Source organism: Falco punctatus (assembly GCF_963210335.1).
Source record: "Falco punctatus genome assembly, chromosome: 11".
NCBI classification, from domain to species: Eukaryota; Metazoa; Chordata; class Aves; order Falconiformes; family Falconidae; genus Falco; species Falco punctatus.
In genome coordinates, this window is record NC_137591.1 from 5,561,944 (window position 1) to 5,579,479 (window position 17,536).

Below are 17,536 nucleotides of genomic sequence, written 5' to 3' on the forward strand. Positions count from 1 at the left end.
GATACCGAAGCAGTCATCTAGGGTGGCCTCCACCCTTGACTCTCTGTCGCCAGTGGAGAAAAATAGCTGCTTCATGGGGAAATTCCTCCTGTCTGCATGAGGTGTCCTTCTCAGGTGGAAATAAATGTATGTCTGGGCATCCTTCTTTTGTCGCTGTAGAGGAATTTTAAATGACTTGCAGGTATGATAACTTCTAAATAGTTCAGCTTAGGCGGGCAGCCCTTACGGATCTGCCACAACGTAAAAACTAAAAGCCAGAATTCCTTTTTCAAAGGCAGCTTTGAAACTGGAAAGGGTAATTCCTACTGGTTTTCAATAAAGTATAGCTTCCTAAGCAACCAGAGCCATTTGGGCAAATCCTTCTGTTTGCGTATGGGATCGCACTGCGGCTGGAGGGACGAAGCACCTGCCCGGTCATGCCTTGAGGGGTATTCAGCATTGCACGCGCATCGGGGTGGCCCGCGTACTCACACAGTACTGTGCCGGTCTGTGAGGCCGTTTGTCAGAAGGTGTCGAAGTACTTTATAGTGTGACTCCACATGATCTCTGATATCAAGTAATGTAAATACGGTGCAAATGAGGCGGAAGGAATGAGTCTCAGATCTCGGAATTTGAACATACCCACTGAACTCAATTACAAGTGGTGGCTGGTTGCCAAGTCACTTCTCTGACATTGGAACGAAAAGATTGCTTACTCAATATAATTCTTGTATTTCCCCATCTTCTTGCTGCACCCCTTCCCAGCAAATCCTGCTCTCCTGTATATTTCCTCTGCCAGGTGTGCAGCGCAGCTCCAAACACACACTTTTTGTGGTATCCAGTTTCCTCCCAGTATCTCTCCCTTCCTCTGTGTCAACTCACACTTCTTGTATTCATCCCTGTTTTCTCTGTGCTCCTGCCTAAGACCAATTCTCCCATTCCCCATTCACTGAGAGGAGACATCAGAGCAGACAAAGAAAGCAAGCTTACCCCAAAAGGCTTGTGTTAAGTGGTACACGCTCCACTTGGGAATTGTAGTTCTGTTTGTGAAATTAACTGTTCTAAAAAAGTGAAATGTTTAATGAGCCCTTTCTGTCATAATTTCCCGTCGTCTCCCCATTACACATCCCCCTCAACTTCTACCTGTCACAGTGTTTTTTGTAGTAAGAGTCAGACTGTAAATACCCTTCACGGAGACTGTCAGTCACGTCACAACAAAACCTTCGCTTCTCATCAAAACGTCTAAACTATCTGCTTACAATTTTATGAAGGCTTTCAAACAACTCATCTTAACTGCTGTATAAAGATTCAAGACATTATAGCTGACACCTTACAATGCAGGCAGCCATTTGGCTAGTACCAGCTACATGGAAAATGGTAAACCAGGGTGGAATGGAGAGTCATTTGGCTGCCTTCGGGGCAGGGCGCGGGGGAAGCTGGGCTGGACCTGAGCCCACGCAGGTCTGGGAGCCGTAAGAGCTGCCTGATCCTTCTGTCCGAACTAGGAAGCTGCGTTTGGGAAAGCTCGGTTTGATTTCTGGCTGGGATTACAGTGCCATTTGCAGGCCTGATTTGTTCAGGTCTTGTGTCAGAGGAAGCGTGCCTGCCGTCATCTGGAAGGCATGGACAGTGCTGGGCTCCACCAGCTCACACGGAACGTCAGTCCCTGGAGAAAGGGCATACCAAAATGTCTGGCAACAAAGCAATTAGGGCAGCTTTTCAGATAGCTCTCACCATCCGCTCCAGGTGAATGCTTTCCGTGATGCTTGGTCTAGAGAAGAGACTGGCTTTTCCCTGAGTTTGCATCATTGGCATGACAGAAACAACTTGCAGATGGATGACATTGGCTTCAGCCTCCACAACCAGGCTTTCGGGATCAAATTTTCAAACACAACAAGAGAGCGAGCACACAGATCCAGTCTCTGGCCATCTGTGCTGGCGAAGCTGGCCGTTTTTATGTACGTTTGCTAAAAAAGACACCTGTGTTCAAATGCCCTGACTTAGTTACACTCAATTAAACCCCACGTAGGAGGTGTAACGCTGTGGTATGACGTGGTCATTTTTAACAGGCACAGCTACCTGTTGCAAAGTTTGAAAATGTATTACTTTGTTATGATGATGTCCTGCGGCATGAGTTTCTTCAGTGTTGTGGTGGAGCTTTGCTATTTTTTAGACAGGAGTGGATATACATCGTATCTGTCGTGTAGACCTTGCACTAACTGTTCTGGGGAGATGTTCTGCAGGGCTGGAAAGACCTCTGCCCTGCGTGCTGCTCCTCTCAGCGTACTGTTTGATTTAATACCGCTATTAACTGTGATACTGCTGCTGGCTTATAATGGAAACATTTAGCACCATGCCAAAGGTAACATCTGAGCCCTGAAGGTGAGATGTTGTCACATACCTGTCTCCAACAACGAGACTTGTGCTGTAGCAGGAGGCCCTTACAGCAGCCTCTCCATGCGTCAGCCGTTCGTTTCCATCTGCTGTGCGGGTACCATCCCCTTTGCGACTTCCATCACCTGCTCGTGTTATCCTCTGGGCAGTCGTGCCAGATGTTGCTAGCTGATCTTCAGGGATGATGCTCACCTTGTGCTGTCGTTTCTTAAGATACTTGTGTCTGTGGCAGGTTTTTCTCCTTCCTTTGTGGTTAGAGGGGAGCTGTTGGCATCACAGTAGGGTCCTGCATCCAGTTGGGTCTGGCTGATGCAGGAGAGGCAGATCCCTCGATGCTGTGGGGCAGGTTTGATACATCGGGCAGGTAGCTGACACATCTGGTTTGTCTGGACTTCGTGTTAGGTATGTATGTTACCAATCAAGGCCTGTCATTAATTATGATTTAATTACTTGTACATTGTAGAAGGTCACTGAGATTTGTCAGGATGGTTTGTCCTTCCTTTTAGCAAGATCCATGAGCCTCATCTGCCATTTTATACTTTTTGCTTCTGTTTATACCTGTGTGAAATGCAAGTAAAAACTGAATAAAAGCCTTTTCCCCTCACTCAGCATGGCATAAACAACTATGCAGCTGATAGTTTGGAGTGGATCCACAGCAAAAAAAACACTTAAACACCTGACTTTTCACCAGCAGGCTCCTTCAGCTTCAGCTGAGGGGAGAGATCTGAGACTTTGCTCAAATCCCTGTGTATCTTTTCCAAGGAGAGGAACTAGCCACCGTCAGGCATGTTTCACAGAGATCACAACCATCAGCATGTGGCTGCTGTACCTAGTGGGATGCTAGTTCCCTGATCAAGCGCAGTAATAACTAAATCTGCCTTTGTATTTTTTTGTTTGACTTTGTAAAATTTGTCCTTTTTTTTTTAAGCTGTTTTTTCTGGGGATATTTTGTGGCTTACTCCTTAAGAAGAAACTTAATGGCACAGGAAGCAGAATCCAGGTTCCCCGTCCCAAGTCTTCCCAGATTATAGCATCTGTAATGTAAAGTGAAGTTTGTTCATGTGTGGTACATACATGGTTTATGTAGGTCTTAGTACCTGAGCTCAAAGTTAGAGTAGTTTCACCTCAATCTTGAAAAACTGTTCTTGCAGTGCCAGGTAGAGCAAGAACATTCAAAAAACTGTTAACCTAATTCACAGCCTGATTTCCAACAAATCTAGCTCTCCAGAGTTAGAATTAATCCATTGTTAATGTATAGACTTTTTAAGATTATTAATCTTAAACTGGATGGTTTCTGCACATTGAAAATATTCCCATGCAAACTTCTGGTTTCAGTCCATCCATAATTTTATATCTAGCATATCAAATAACAGGTTTTAATAGTGTAGGAATACTGTTTCACAGATGAGAATAAAATGTCCTGACTTAATCGTTCTCCTATGCCATACTGATACTGTGGGCCACATCTTGAGTTCTTTTTAATCCGTAGTTGTCCTGTTAGCAGGCTTTACATTCCTGCATTTGTAATCCTTTCCCTGAATGTGATCCTAAACCCTGCACTGCCAGCGGAATGATTACATGCTATCAATGCATTGAACTTACTTTACTTCCTAGTGCAATCCTTCAGGATGTTGGGACATAGTCCCATAGAGTGGGATAGCTGTAATCCAGCAGCAACTGCCCTCCATCAGATTTTCATCATTCTCTGTTTGTGCTGTACAAACAGCAAGAAACAAGGAAGCAGACAAAAGCTGCGGGTTTTGCCCTGGTGGCTTGGTTATCTTGTTGGATATAGGTGATGTGGGTGTTGCTATGGCAGTTTAGATTTGTACTTTTAATACAAAACTCAGGCAATACAAATAAATGATAAACGTTTCTGTGGCCCCTTACAGTTATGCAGCCTGTTAGCTCATGTGTCTAGTGGCTTCATGTGTATTTACGTTCTGAAACTTACCCGGATTCCTATATATTTTCTGGGGTAATATTCTATCCCTTGTGATATTCTCCAAAGTGGAGAAAAGAGAGTGTAGCTGAACTGTAGGTCTAGCTCATTGATTGTGGGGTAAAGTTCGGTTACATATAGTGAATTTTCGTCCTTTATGCAGTATGACATATGCAGATTTTATCTGATGGCTGCTGATACATTAAGTTGACAACTGCAGGTTGTATTGTTTCACTACATTTTGATTTGCTCAGAGCTCTGCAATTCGTAGTAATTTGCTAAAACATTTATTTACACACAGTCTGCTTTCTAACTACTGAGGACTGTAGCTTTACCTGGTCTTTATCACTGTATGCATTAAATTATATCAGTTGCACAATTGGGTGCTTATTTCCAAATTAAAGGGAATACAGTTCTGGGGAAAGTGCTGTATGCATTTTGCATCAGTCTGGAGAGAAGCGGTTGTAATTTTTGCAGATTACTTCAGTGCTATCCTACGTTATTAAGTACAGAAGTACACAGGTCTTGGCTTTTTTACCTGCTGAAACTCAGGAGATTTCAACGTTTGGAAAATTCCATGATGATGCAGTATTCAGTAATGAAGATATAAATACCTTGTTTCTCAAGCTTGGTTATAGCTCCAGTCACCCTTCATTTTGAAAAGCATTAGATAGACCTGTATAACTGTCCCTTGCAAGTATTGCAAAATAGTAAATTTGGGGTTATTTCTAATTCCCTTCCATCATTAAGTTTGTTCCCTGCAAGCCTCCAAAGCTGTCTCGGTCATTACATTGTGGAAGTGGAATTTTGTGGAAGTTTGGATTCTCATCATCATCTAGAAGTGGAAGTTGGGATTCTCATCATCACTTGTCCCTCCAGTCTGCAGTTACAGAAAGCCATTGCGTGCGCCATGGCTGGCTGCGCTGTGCCACCCAGGCAGTGCCATAGCCCCCTGACATTAAACAAGTTCGTCTTTCTCCATCTGAGCTGTTTGTGTGTCCTGTGCCACTGTCCTCATTCTCGTTTTCCCCAGGGAGAACTGGTGGAGCTACACACTGGGAACAAAAGGTGCATTACTTTCAGAAATAGATCTTTAGGCCAGAAATGCCACCGATGCCAGTCAATGTGTCTGGCAATAGCTGCAAATGGAAACCTGGCTGGGGCTGACCCTGACGCTGAGCCAGCCAGCAGCTTGTCGCTGGTCCCCGATTTTCCTGCTCAGGCACCTTTCCTCATGCTGACGTGAAATTTGGTGCCAGCTGGCTTTTGCCACTATCGGCTAAAATGTTTTGCTCTTCTCTTTTGTTTCCTGTTTTCTGTTGAATGGAGAAGTATGTTTCATTTTGATATCTTTGCATCACATCAGCCATGTGTAATAAATTGCACATATTTGTAATGATACCTAAATCTAAAGCCAGGCTTACGTTTCTAGAAGACAGATGTCAGGGCCTGTTAGTCCATAGTAAATATAAATTACAACAGCTTTTGTAGCTTCTGTTAATATTTTGAAAGCCTTAGTGTTTCGTTCAACAGCACGGTGGTATTTCTGGACTTGCAGCATTTCTTTTAAATACGTGTGATGTGACCGGTGTATGCCATGGTGTACACTGTGCTCACTGAACCCACCGCGTGGGGTATGGAAGAGGTGACCATGTGGCTGGGACCTTTGAACCAACATCCTCTGTGCTCTGGCAGGTTTTAGTTATCTTGGATGTTGTGTTGCCTGGGAGCAGCGTGGGCCTGGCTCTAAACTAGAGCTGCTCTTTTGACTCTTGATTTATTAGTCTGTCAGAGAAAAGTGGTAATTGAAGTATTTTAAATACCATTTCCTATAAGAGTAAATGCCTAAAGTACACAGGGAATTCAGAATTAAGTTCCCTTCAAATGAAGACAAAATAAACAAATGAGTAAGTGTATGTTTTGATCAGATGAAGAGATCCTTAATTTAAAGGATGCTATTGAGCAACAGTGAAGCAATTCACTCAAACACTCCTCAATAATCTATTATGTCAATTATCCTTAACCATCCCACCTCTTTAGCTGCGCAGGGTTGACTAACAGCGTTTTTAACCAGCACATCCAGCGCTTCCCAGTGAACAAGCGCATGAAACTGGACAGTTGGTGAATGTGATGAAGCTCAAGGCTACCCTGTAGTTGGGTACCTCACACCAAAGTCAGTACTTAGGTTTATTACTTTAAATAAAAATACAGAGGAGAAGAATTACCTGAAGAAGAGTGCTCCTGGCAAGTAAGACTTACCTTGTGAAACTGAAAAGAGGAACTTCAAATAGGAGGATTCCCGTGTCCCACAGGATTCTGAGCACTGGATTTGAACGCTGTGTTGGTGACGGATGCCCAAATGCACTTATCTTGGATAAAAATCCATCAGCGTAGTTTTATGGCAGCCCATGTTGCTGATGTGACCTGTACCAGTCAGGAGTCACCCTAACTGTTCACAGCAGCCTTACAACAGGAAGGTTGTGCTCAGCTATACCTGCCTAGATCTGGGTCAGTGGTAACGCCGTGACCTCTGTAACTGGGAGAGGTTACAGCATTTGAGGATCTTTAAGATCTGCAGGAGGCTGAAGATTGCAAAGGCATTGACAGTTTTTTCTTCACGCACGTATTCTTCAGTGTATTGTATTTAATTAGGAAATAATTGAGCAATTCTTTGTTATCATGCTACTTCATTAATCCAACAGTAGTTCTACAGGAAAACAATATGCCTGTTGGATGTTTTCGGTGTGTTTCAACCTACTAGACGTGGTTTGACTGATGATGGGTTTAGTCATGATTCTGACGTGCTCCTTCGTTGTAGTTCTAATTGTTTTTTAGAATGAATTGTAGTTAATTAGCAAGCTGCTTTCAGCTCGTGGAGCTCACAGTAATATCAACTCTAGTTGTGTAAGGTTGTACAAATAACTGGAGCTTCGCTTAATTAAAATAATGATTCAAAGCATCAGAAAAAATATTTGACATAGCCAAAATATTTACATTTTCAGCTAAAATAAGAACAAAAATATTTAGTTTGACTAACTGTTTGACTTGTCATTAGACTTCCAGCATAAAATACACGTTAGAAAAAGGAAATTGGAAATGCAGAGAGGCAGCACGGTTGGATGATCCCTCCTTTGTCTGCTGGGCCGAGTGGTACGGCACTTACCCTGATTGCAGGAAATCACGTTTAAATCCCTCTGCTGTCTTAAAAGATTTGAATAGCTAATACCCAGCTCAAAGGTTAATTACTAATTGCTGGTTATTTGCTATATTTAGTATCCTTCATACTCTTTTTTTACTTGCTGAGCTCCGTATCAGAGTACAAGTTAATTACTGTGTATTTTTTTCATGCTTTTGGAGCACCATCTTTACTTCGTTCTCTGAGATTTCAGAATCATATTTTGTGAGGCACTACTTTTGTGACCTTGTTTCCACAAGTATAGCAATATTCAGCAGGATTTCTCATGCCCTAAGTCAGTGCAGATCCCTTGCCATGGGTAAAAGCAGACCGAGTAGCAGAAGTTGAATGTTCTGTATGGTTCTGTATATAGGAGTGAAAAAAGTAAGGCGCTTCACACTCCTGTGAGTGCAAGAGGCCTGCTTTAGGCTTCCCTTTTAAAATCTGAACTTTTGCATTGCCTTAGAAAAGACGTTTTTCAGAGTTCTTGGCGATCAGAGGGAATACTGTAGTGGAGATGGAATGTTTTTGGTTATGAAAGATGCAGTTTACTTCTCTCTTGTCAATGCTTCTGTACTCTTGGTTTTTCTCCAGCTCCTGGATAGTGTTTTTCTTTAGTGAATAGTGAAAAGTGTCACGATGAATTTTGTTAGTGGCTGGAGTGGTTTAAAAAGCTTGCTGCTGCTTTAAGAAGCCAGATTTACATATTTCATGTTTAAAAGATTTACAATATGTCTCACATGCCTATACAGAAAGATGGAGCTTTCATTACAGGTTTAATGTCACTGTGATACAAGGATTAATACTCTTTCCTCCGCCTCGGTCTGCGTGGCTGGTCACAAGTGACTGGTGCGTTCCTGGTTGACTAAGCTGTAGGAGTGTTTTCGTATTCAAGGAGATGCATTTTTGAATAATTAAAGCAAGCTTTTACATCACTCCATGGAGAAATCCAGAGACAGCAATCCTACAGAAAGATCAAGGCCTGGAGCATCTTCCCAGGCTTACGGTTGTTTTCTGGCGTGCACCAGGGAAGGAGGAAGAGGATGGTTGGCTTTAACTGTGAAGGTTAAGCCCTTTGTATCAAAAAGCTGCCCTGGCAGAAGGCTCGAAGGGCCAAATTTTGCTCTCAGTAGCTGCATGGCAGCCTGGGCATGGCTGCCGTTGCAGGCTGTTCCGTGCTGTAGTAGACAGGGATGTTTCACCCTTAGGAGGTGTCTCCTCACCAGCGTGTGGTGCAGAGCAGGAGTCAATGGAAGATGCAGCTCCAGTGCTACACAATAATTGGGCACTTGGGGCTGGGCCGTGACATGCTGGGCAAATGTTCTCTGCGAGGTCCCGCTGTAGCACAGGTGGGAATTCTAATGGTCTGTTGAACGCTGCACACATGTTTCCCCGGTGCTGAGACATGGTTATTTCTCAGCTGGTTTCACAGAGCGATCGTGGTGCCTGGGGGCAGGATCTGCCTCCCAGTGCCAGGAGCTGTATCCCTGGATGCTGGAAGATTGGGGGTTAAACAGGGGGGGCTGTCAGAACAAAAAAAAATATTAACTACTGGCCAAAACTGGTCCCTCCTGAAGGTGTAAACCCTTCGGGTTTCATTTTAAGAATATTTTCAAGGTCTGTAGTGTTCTTTGAATAAAACAGATGCAGCTTTTTTTCATACTTTCCGTACCTGAGGCTGGGGGAACACGCTGTCAGCTCCAAGAAGGTGCAAGACTGACTGGGTCCTTCCCTGGTTGTACATGATAGCATCTTCTTCCTTTAGCTTTGGCTTTTACCAGTCTTTTTTTTTCTTCTTCTTCTTCTTCATGTCTGTGATGAGATGAAGGGGGAAGGGGGAGTGTTCTAGGCTGTTTCTGAGGTTTTGAAACTGTTTTAAGATGGTATGGGTTTACTGCCTGGTAACTTGTATGAAGCTTCTCAGTCACCTAAGATTTGATTTTTGATAACTTGCTAGTGTGTTTGTTTCTTAAGAAAAGAAGTCTCCAATGCCACAATAAATGTTATCTGAAATTTAGCATTCTGAGGACCCTGGAATGATAATTTGTGTTAAATATGTAGATAGATAAAAACACGCATGCATGTGTGGGCAGTATACTCCCATATATATTTACACACACATAAACCATGGATTTCAGTATAACTTGAATTGACCTGCTTAAGTAACTTTAAAAATCACTGTGGAAATAAATAGTTCATATTAAATATATTTACATTGATGTTATAGTTCTCCTAGTTAAGAGGAAGCTGTGTTTTTCTGCAAATACTCGCCTTTAGAGCTTTTGTTGTCCAGTTGTGTTTTTTTCCCCTTAGGATGTTAAGTCTTTTCTTTCACCAAGCCAGTGAAAAGTTCCATTATTTTAAGCAGGATCAGAGCTCACTGAGTGTGCCTATTGCTGAATAAATAAGTATCTGGAAAAATAAATAGTTATGATGCAAGCGGTAGAATTGCCTTATACACCAGAAGATGAGATTTAGCACAAATAAAAGTGTATGTTTGCCCCACATCCCAGCAGCATTCAAACTCACTGTTTTGACTGTGTGATTTCATATCTGTGCTCACTGCAAGATGGAAAGGGTTTTCATTTCAATACTGAAGTCAATAATTATGGAGGTTATCATTTTCATGCTCAGAAATTCATGTCATTTTCATAAATCATTCATTTCATTTCATAAATCATGCTTTACAGCTGCAGAATGGAAACTTATTGCTGGACATTGATGAAAATCTTGTTTCAGTCACTCAGGTAAGGTTGTGACACTAAAAATGTTTTAAGGAAATATAGATTAAATCATCTATAGGAATAGTGCAATTAGAAAATTTTTGTCTTGGGATTAACTTCACTGGAATGCAGCTAATATCAGATGTGAATAATTTAAAAAAGCGTAATGGGTGAAATCAGTTCTTTAGTGACAGTGAAATCACAAAAATAAAAGATAACTGTTTGGTGTCCAGAATCTCATATGCTGCAAGTGGATAAAACTACATCTATGTCAGAGAAGATGCATTCATGTATTCAGGCTGAGAATCGGGTTGTAGAGAAAAGCTAGATCAAGAATCCAGACCTGAACCATTTGGATTTTACAATCTGACCTCCAAGCACTGCTGTTTAAAGCTGTCTCTAGTTAAAGTGAGGAAGCTGTGTTCCCTCTAAATCTCTGTCTACATTCTCTGCTGTAGTTCTGTAGCTCCTGCTGCATACAAGGTTGTTATTCCATAAAAAGTAATTCCCCTGTAAATATATGCCTTTTTCTTGGGGAATATTGTGGATGAGTATTTATTGCAACAAATAGTGAAGCGTGCTTTCCTATCACTCTCTCCAGCTGCCTGTTTAGAAATCCATCTGCAGTTTCCCCTAAGAGCTTTAACAGAATTCTGTCTGTGAAGAGTTTCCAAAGACCCACCACCTTGAAGCACTCTGAAAAGGGTTATTATTCCCGTTTTACAGGGGTATCAAGGCATAGAGATCTGAGTTGCCACTTTCAAGTGCACACCATATAATCTTGAGTTCAAATGCACACTCGCTAACAATTTTCAGTATTTTTATGAATATTTATAAAATTTTTCAGCAAAAAAATTATAACTTTACAGACAATTCCTCTTGGTCTGTGTACCCGTGTGTGCCCAACCCTTTCACATCCCCTCCGGCTTGTTCTGCTTCCTCACCCATGGTGGAAGCACTGGCAGAGCCTTTGCTCATGGCCTCCTCGAAAGGACACAAGCTATTTCTTAGCAAGTCAGAGAGGAGAAAACAGTGAAAAGCTCATCGGTGATGCAGGAGAAGGGCAGATCTAGGGGTGGTGCTGAACAAGCAGTTTGGAGAGGTGAGAAGAAAGTGGCTCTTTCAGTGATTTGGTGTCACCTGGCATCTCTTGAGTCAGTAGTGCCTACAGAAGGCTTGAAGTGATTTCCAAATGACTGCTGCTGCTGTTACTATTGCAGCTTCTCTGGGTATTTTAACAATGCTTGCCTAGTGTGTTTGCACACACTGTGGAAGTGACTTTAGGGCTTTTTTTTTTTTTTTTTTTTTCCAGAAAGTACTACTAGCAGTATTTTTTAAATGGACACTACAATCGGTGTACCCTGAAGAAAACATGGATTTTCTGCTTTCTTCCTTTTTCCATTTCCACACAGATACTTAGAGAGATATATAAGCAGATAAGAAGAAAATGTATTATCATAGCACTAAAGCAATGTGATCTATTTAATATAATACATGATGTGAGGAACTGTGAAATTCATTCCTAGGTACATCGTTAGACATGAAGCTGAGAATCATGCAAGCTGCTAGACAAATTCCAGGTCTGAGTGACTGTAGTGTTGCTTTTGTGTATGGGAATAGAGATTGGATTGCAAAAATGTATAAACCTTTGAAATTATTCTATTTGGCGTGATAGTCTTATCTCTTAAAGGGTCATGTCTAATAGAAAGTTGAGGGCAGGAAAAAATCTTAGCTCCTTTGGTAGGCTGTCAAAACTGAGCAGCCAGCGTGGTTAATGTTCAAAGCACCAAGCGGCTGCCTTTGCAGGTCAAGACTGAACTGAATTTCAAACCTCTCTATGTCAAAGGAGGCTTCAAGGGTTATGTGCCAAAGCTGGGGAGGAGATTCAGTGAACTGAATGAAGATTTGCACTAAATCTTATTCATCATGAGAATTGTGGCTTCCCACATGTGTGGGTGCGGTTGAGTGTGATGCAGGGAAGGAGAGCAGCGGAAGGGTAGTGATGGAAGGAGTAGTGCTCGAGTTCCCATCAAAGCTTTCTGGAACAGCCATCCTGGTAAGCATGGTAGCTAGGTTTTAGGTTGCCTGCAGAGCCACAAGGGATCCGTGCTTTACGATCCCTGGGCTCCAGCCGAACTGATTTGCAGGTGCAGATGTGTGGAAGAGAGTACTTTCACTCCTGAACATGTGAAGGAGCTTTGATGATGTGGCCACTCAAGGTGCTTATTATGGAAGTGCTTTTTCTCGTCTGGTCCAGTTGAGTGAGACCTGTATGGGTGACCTATTTTGAGATCAAACTGAAGGACACCCAGAGAAAACATCTCTAGCATGAGTTAAATGTAGAGCTACAGACTTAAAGTAACCCAGCTGTGCATCGTCCTTCAAGTCCACTTATCCAGGTCACACCTGTCCCATGGGCAAGGGGAAATCAGGCAGCACTTTAAAAGCCCTTCCCTTCTGTATCCTTCTGCCACTTCCACAGTCTGCTGCTGTGTTTTAAGACCTTGAAATGGGGCGTTAGAAAAGGAGCCAGGGAGAAGGACGTGCCATAAATCATGCTTGGTGCTCACTGATGTTAAGGGCAGAGCAGCAATGCATCCAGTCCCAGTTTGGATAGTTTTTTCATGCTTTATTCATTTTTTTTATGGTGAAGAATTCCCTACAGAATCATTTTATAGGGTCAGCTGCTGGCTGTTTGGGTCCATCAGCAATATCAAAATCCCATGGCTTGAACCCACGTGCTTCCTTCATGCGGGACTTGTCATTTGAAGTCTATATGGCTTTAGGGGGATTTATATTGCTAGCTGTTACTAGTTAACTTTACAAGTTGTAACTAGTTAACTCACAGTTTCTTCTCCTCAAAAGATAAATGGAAATGTGTTGGTTTTTTTTCTCTTTACAGGCTGTTACCCAACTAGAGCTTTTTGGGGACATGTCCACTCCTCCTGATGTAACCTCTCCCCCAGTGAGTACTCAGGGAAACCAAACTGTGTTTTTCTACGTGCTATTTTCAGCACGTTTATTGAGCACATTTATATTTCAGGTCATCGGCCATTCCAGTAGGGAGGATTTCAAAGTAGTTTTTATGTTGCAAGAAAATAAAAGTCTAGCAAATTGAATGTGGAGTCAGTGGTTCATGATGATGTGCAAAAAATATCTTCAGTTTTTATTTTTCTGATATAAAGCTAGGTGTCACACAAGATACAACCTGAGCTGCAGATCTCCTTCCCCAGTGTTTGTCAGAGGTGCATGCTTCACTGCACTGTCTCTCCACTGCACTGCGGGAAGATCCAGTTACAGCCTTATATATCATGTCTCTCTGGTTCCACCAAGCACATATCCCAGAACTGCTGTTACAAGACAGCAAAAAGGGCTGAATGTGTTCTGAGGGCAAAGAACATTTTCTTAGCGTACTTTTCAGCATCATAAAATGAAACCAGAATCATTTTCCACTGAAGTTTTTGAACCTTACATTAAGCTGTAGGGGAGTATGAATATACTGTGAAAATTGAGGAGCCTCAGATCTCCGAGTGTTCTGGAGCATGTCTGGGACTAGATGTTCAGAGTCCTTTCTCATCATCCTTAGCTTGCTCAGTTGGATTGGGTTTCTCCTTTCATGTAGACCTATGGTTCTGGTCCTCGTGGTCAGTCGGAAGCAATATTTATTCACTTTTTCATAAATACTGCAGATACTTCATTTGCCTTTGCTGTTGTTATGTTAATGCCTTGGTCACTGCTTCTACTGGTTCTCACCTAACACCTGGAATCACAAATCTGTACATTCTGGAGAAAGAAATTGTATCAGTATTTTGCATGTGATGTATTCCAGGCCATTTTTATTTTTATTTTCTCCTCTGGTACAAAGTCTATAATTTTCTTTCTTTTTCTCCCATCTCCTGCAAATTCTAATACTCTTATTTCTATTGTTTCTTTCCTTCTATATCTTTTCATTCTTTTTTCTTTCTCTTTCTTCCCTCCAGACGTGTAGTTTTAGACTTACGATGTGACAAAGTATGTGCTGCAGAAGCTGCAGCTGATACATCATCACCGTATTTTATTCCTGTTTTCTTGCAGACTCCTGCTACTCCAGGTGATGCCTTTATCCCATCTTCATCCCAGTCACTTCCTGCTAGTACAGACATGTTTGGTTCTGTACCTTTCAGCACTGCTGCCGTACCCTCAGGTAAGAAATCTACTGGAAATATAGGGTCGACTCTAATTCGGTGATCAGTTCTCAGCTCTGGTTTGCATTTCAGTAATCAGGTTATTAACTTAGTACAGTGGCAGTGAGGAAGGATTTTGAGGACAGGGCAAGGCAAAACCAGTCTTTAACAAGCAGGGAGTACATTATTTCGAATTTAGCCACATTTTTTAAAACAAAAGCCAAAAAAGTCACTGGAGTTCAAGCATAGTTCAGCCATCTGGGTAACATACCTTCGAGGTACAGTAGCGAGAGTAAAAAGCATTTAGCTTATCTTTGCTTCTTTTGTGGTAGCAATGAATATCCTGTGCTGTCTGTGGTAAGCAGAGAATGAGACATGGAAAATTTGATTGCATTTCAAAGACATTCCACTTAGTCAAATCCTGATATTGCCTTTAGACTTTTCTGTGTTCCTCAAAGCGCTCAGAATGTAAGAGCTGCGTAGCATTCTGCATAGACACAGAAGCCATGTGGTTTGGACTGCTGGTCTCTCCCTGGGAGACTTGGAGCATGGCAAGAGCAGTGTGCTCAGCTCCACTTAGGAAGCAAAAGGAGGAGGAGGAGGAGGAATGCCTTGAATCATTCAACAATGACTTTTTAATTGGTTAACTCCTTCTCTGATGGGCTGCGTTGCAGCATCAGATTAGCCTCCGCATCTCAGAAGGGTTACGCTGATGGTGAAGTGTTTGAGGATAATGCCAGATGAAAACCCTTGCTGCTTGGATGAGGTTACAGTGAGGGCAAGACAAAGAGACATCTGGAGAATCCATCATAGCCATCTATTGAAACAGATATGTATCCGAGTTACTGTTCCTTTCATCGCTCGTTAATTTAGTGTTTCAAAGTTCAGTTTCTATTTTTTTTTTTATTATTATTTTGGGCTTCTCCGTTGCCAGTTTTGCAACCACCCTTATGTTTAGCATTAAAAAACAGCCTAGAAATAAAGCAAAGAGGAAAAGGTACAGGAGGACTCAGTAAAACACTCTGACTAGAGACAAGAGTTTTAAAACTACTGCAGTATTAAAGTAAAAGAGAGGTTGCATATTTTCAGGTATTAGCAGTAATTCATTAATTTAAATGTTTAACAGCATATCTGAAAAACATAATACTTACATCAGTGGAACATAATTGTATTACATGGTTTAATTTGGGACATTTTTCAGGCTAGCTTCAGATTTATTTTTTTTCATTGTAAATAATAAAGCATCTGATCACATAACTCCTACACAGTCAAACTTTTCATAGCTTGAAAGGAGACTTCAGGTCTGACAGGAAGCAACTATAATTTTAGTTTTAATCTTTAATTTTCTCCCCAACTAGAGGGGGTTTACGCTAGTGTAATACCTGAAGCAGCCTGTTGTTATTAGGTATGTAGTACAGCAGAAGCTCGGAATTTTTTTGCTGTCTCAAGTAACCAGGTAATAACCAAATGGGAGGGTTTTTTTTTAATCTGGATTCATCTGGGCTCTGTCTTTTTATTATGCAATTTGAGACACTTGCTTTGTTCTTCAGAGTCCCCATGGTTTGAAGTGTAAGTGTCAGAAGAGATGGCACAGAGCCTTTCTCTTGCAAGAAGGTTGCGCTGTCGTTCGAGCACCCTTGAGCTGCTGGCTGACGTTGTAAAGGTGCTTCCCTCTAACTTGGAACCAGCTTTGTAGCCGTGCCGCTGGCAGGGGCTGGCTGGTGTTGATGCATCACTCTCCCCAACAAAGAATAAAAGCAAAAGGGATGAGGAGCTGTGGCAAAGCTATGCAGAGGGGAGGGTGCCCTGGCCATCCTCTCCTTCCCTCCGCTTGCTCTGGCTGCTCAGTTTTTTAGCAGCATATGGGCTGAGCTGAAAAGGCAAACTCCATCCCAGCCCCAGCCAGTGCATCATGCTCAGTCCCGGAGATCCTTGCTGCAAGAGGAGCAGGACAGGCAGAGGTGAAAGGCAGAGGAAGGGGTGGTCAGGGTAGCGAGAAGAGCCTGCAGAGCTCAATGGTGAGAAGCTAGGTTGTCCTGCAAGGAGGTGAGTCTAGGAAATGTTTTGGGAGCTGCTGTGGTTCTGGTAAGGGGTTGGACCCAACTGATCCTGGCTGTGCTTTGACAGAGCACCAGGGAAGGGAGCTGCCGGATGGCCAGCTGCTGACCAGGTCCACACACACAGTGACACACAGGGCTTCACAGACCCACAGGGGGACTCGCTGAGGAAGAGAAGAGCTTTTTGGTTCAGACAGGGGGAAGGATTATTGCCAATACCCAGCAACCTGTGTTTTTGTATACAAGTATTTGTTCAATGATGTGAAATCAACCACGTCTTTCTTTTGAAGTGTGCTGAAGCTCTGGTATCACCAATGTAGCCTGCATGTTTCTGAGTTATTGTGTAGCTTTTTTTGCATGTTCTTGACAGTGGTGATAAAATCTTTCATCTTTTTTTTTTTTCCCCTGCTCTCTTTATTCTTTGAAGGTTATGTTGCCATGGGAGCTGTTCTGCCCTCATTCTGGGGACAGCAACCACTTGTTCAACAGCAGTTGGCCATGGGTGCTCAGCCTCCAGTTGCTCAGGTGATGCAGGGAGGACAGCCGATAGCATGGGGCCAACCCGGTATTTTTCCTCCTACTCAGCAACCGTGGCCATCTGTAGCTGGTCAGTTCCAACCGACTGCCTTCATGCCAACACAAACTGTTTTGCCTTTACAAGCAGCCATGTTTCAAGGTACCATTGCTCCTATAGCTACTGTTCCACCCACAAGTGATTCCAACAGATCGAGTCCACAGACAGACAGGCCCAGACAGAAAATGGGAAAAGAAATGTTTAAAGATTTCCAGATGGCTCAACCTCCACCAGTGCCATCAAGAAAACCAGATCAGCCTTCCCTCAGTTGTACCTCAGAGGCCTTCTCAAGTTACTTTAACAAAGTTGGGATGGCACAGGAAGCAGATGATTGTGATGACTTTGACATCTCTCAGTTAAATTTGACTCCTGTGACTTCCACGACACCATCTACAAATTCACGTGAGTATACATATGCTTTCAGCCATACTGTTCCTCAGATGTGACTGCTCCTCAAAGCATTTCTGTTTGGTTTTTTCATACAGTAAAATGCAACACAGTTATGGATTGAGAACCTTCATGCATGGTC

General features: G+C 42.5%; 1 protein-coding gene across 13 annotated transcripts in view; it reads left to right on the top strand.

Annotated features, from left to right (window-relative positions):
• Positions 1-17,536, top strand: part of DAB1 (DAB adaptor protein 1) — a 566,655-nt gene that overhangs the window by 528,572 nt on the left and 20,547 nt on the right. For 12 of the 13 annotated variants that reach the window (XM_080406386.1, XM_080406381.1, XM_080406385.1 and 9 more), the window contains 4 exons: positions 10,181-10,237; positions 13,116-13,178; positions 14,288-14,396; positions 16,861-17,409. In XM_080406386.1, coding sequence (XP_080262512.1) covers positions 10,181-10,237; positions 13,116-13,178; positions 14,288-14,396; positions 16,861-17,409 — 778 coding nt within the window. The remainder of the gene's footprint in view (positions 1-10,180; positions 10,238-13,115; positions 13,179-14,287; positions 14,397-16,860; positions 17,410-17,536) is intronic. The other variant, XM_080406380.1, reaches the window with a different exon arrangement.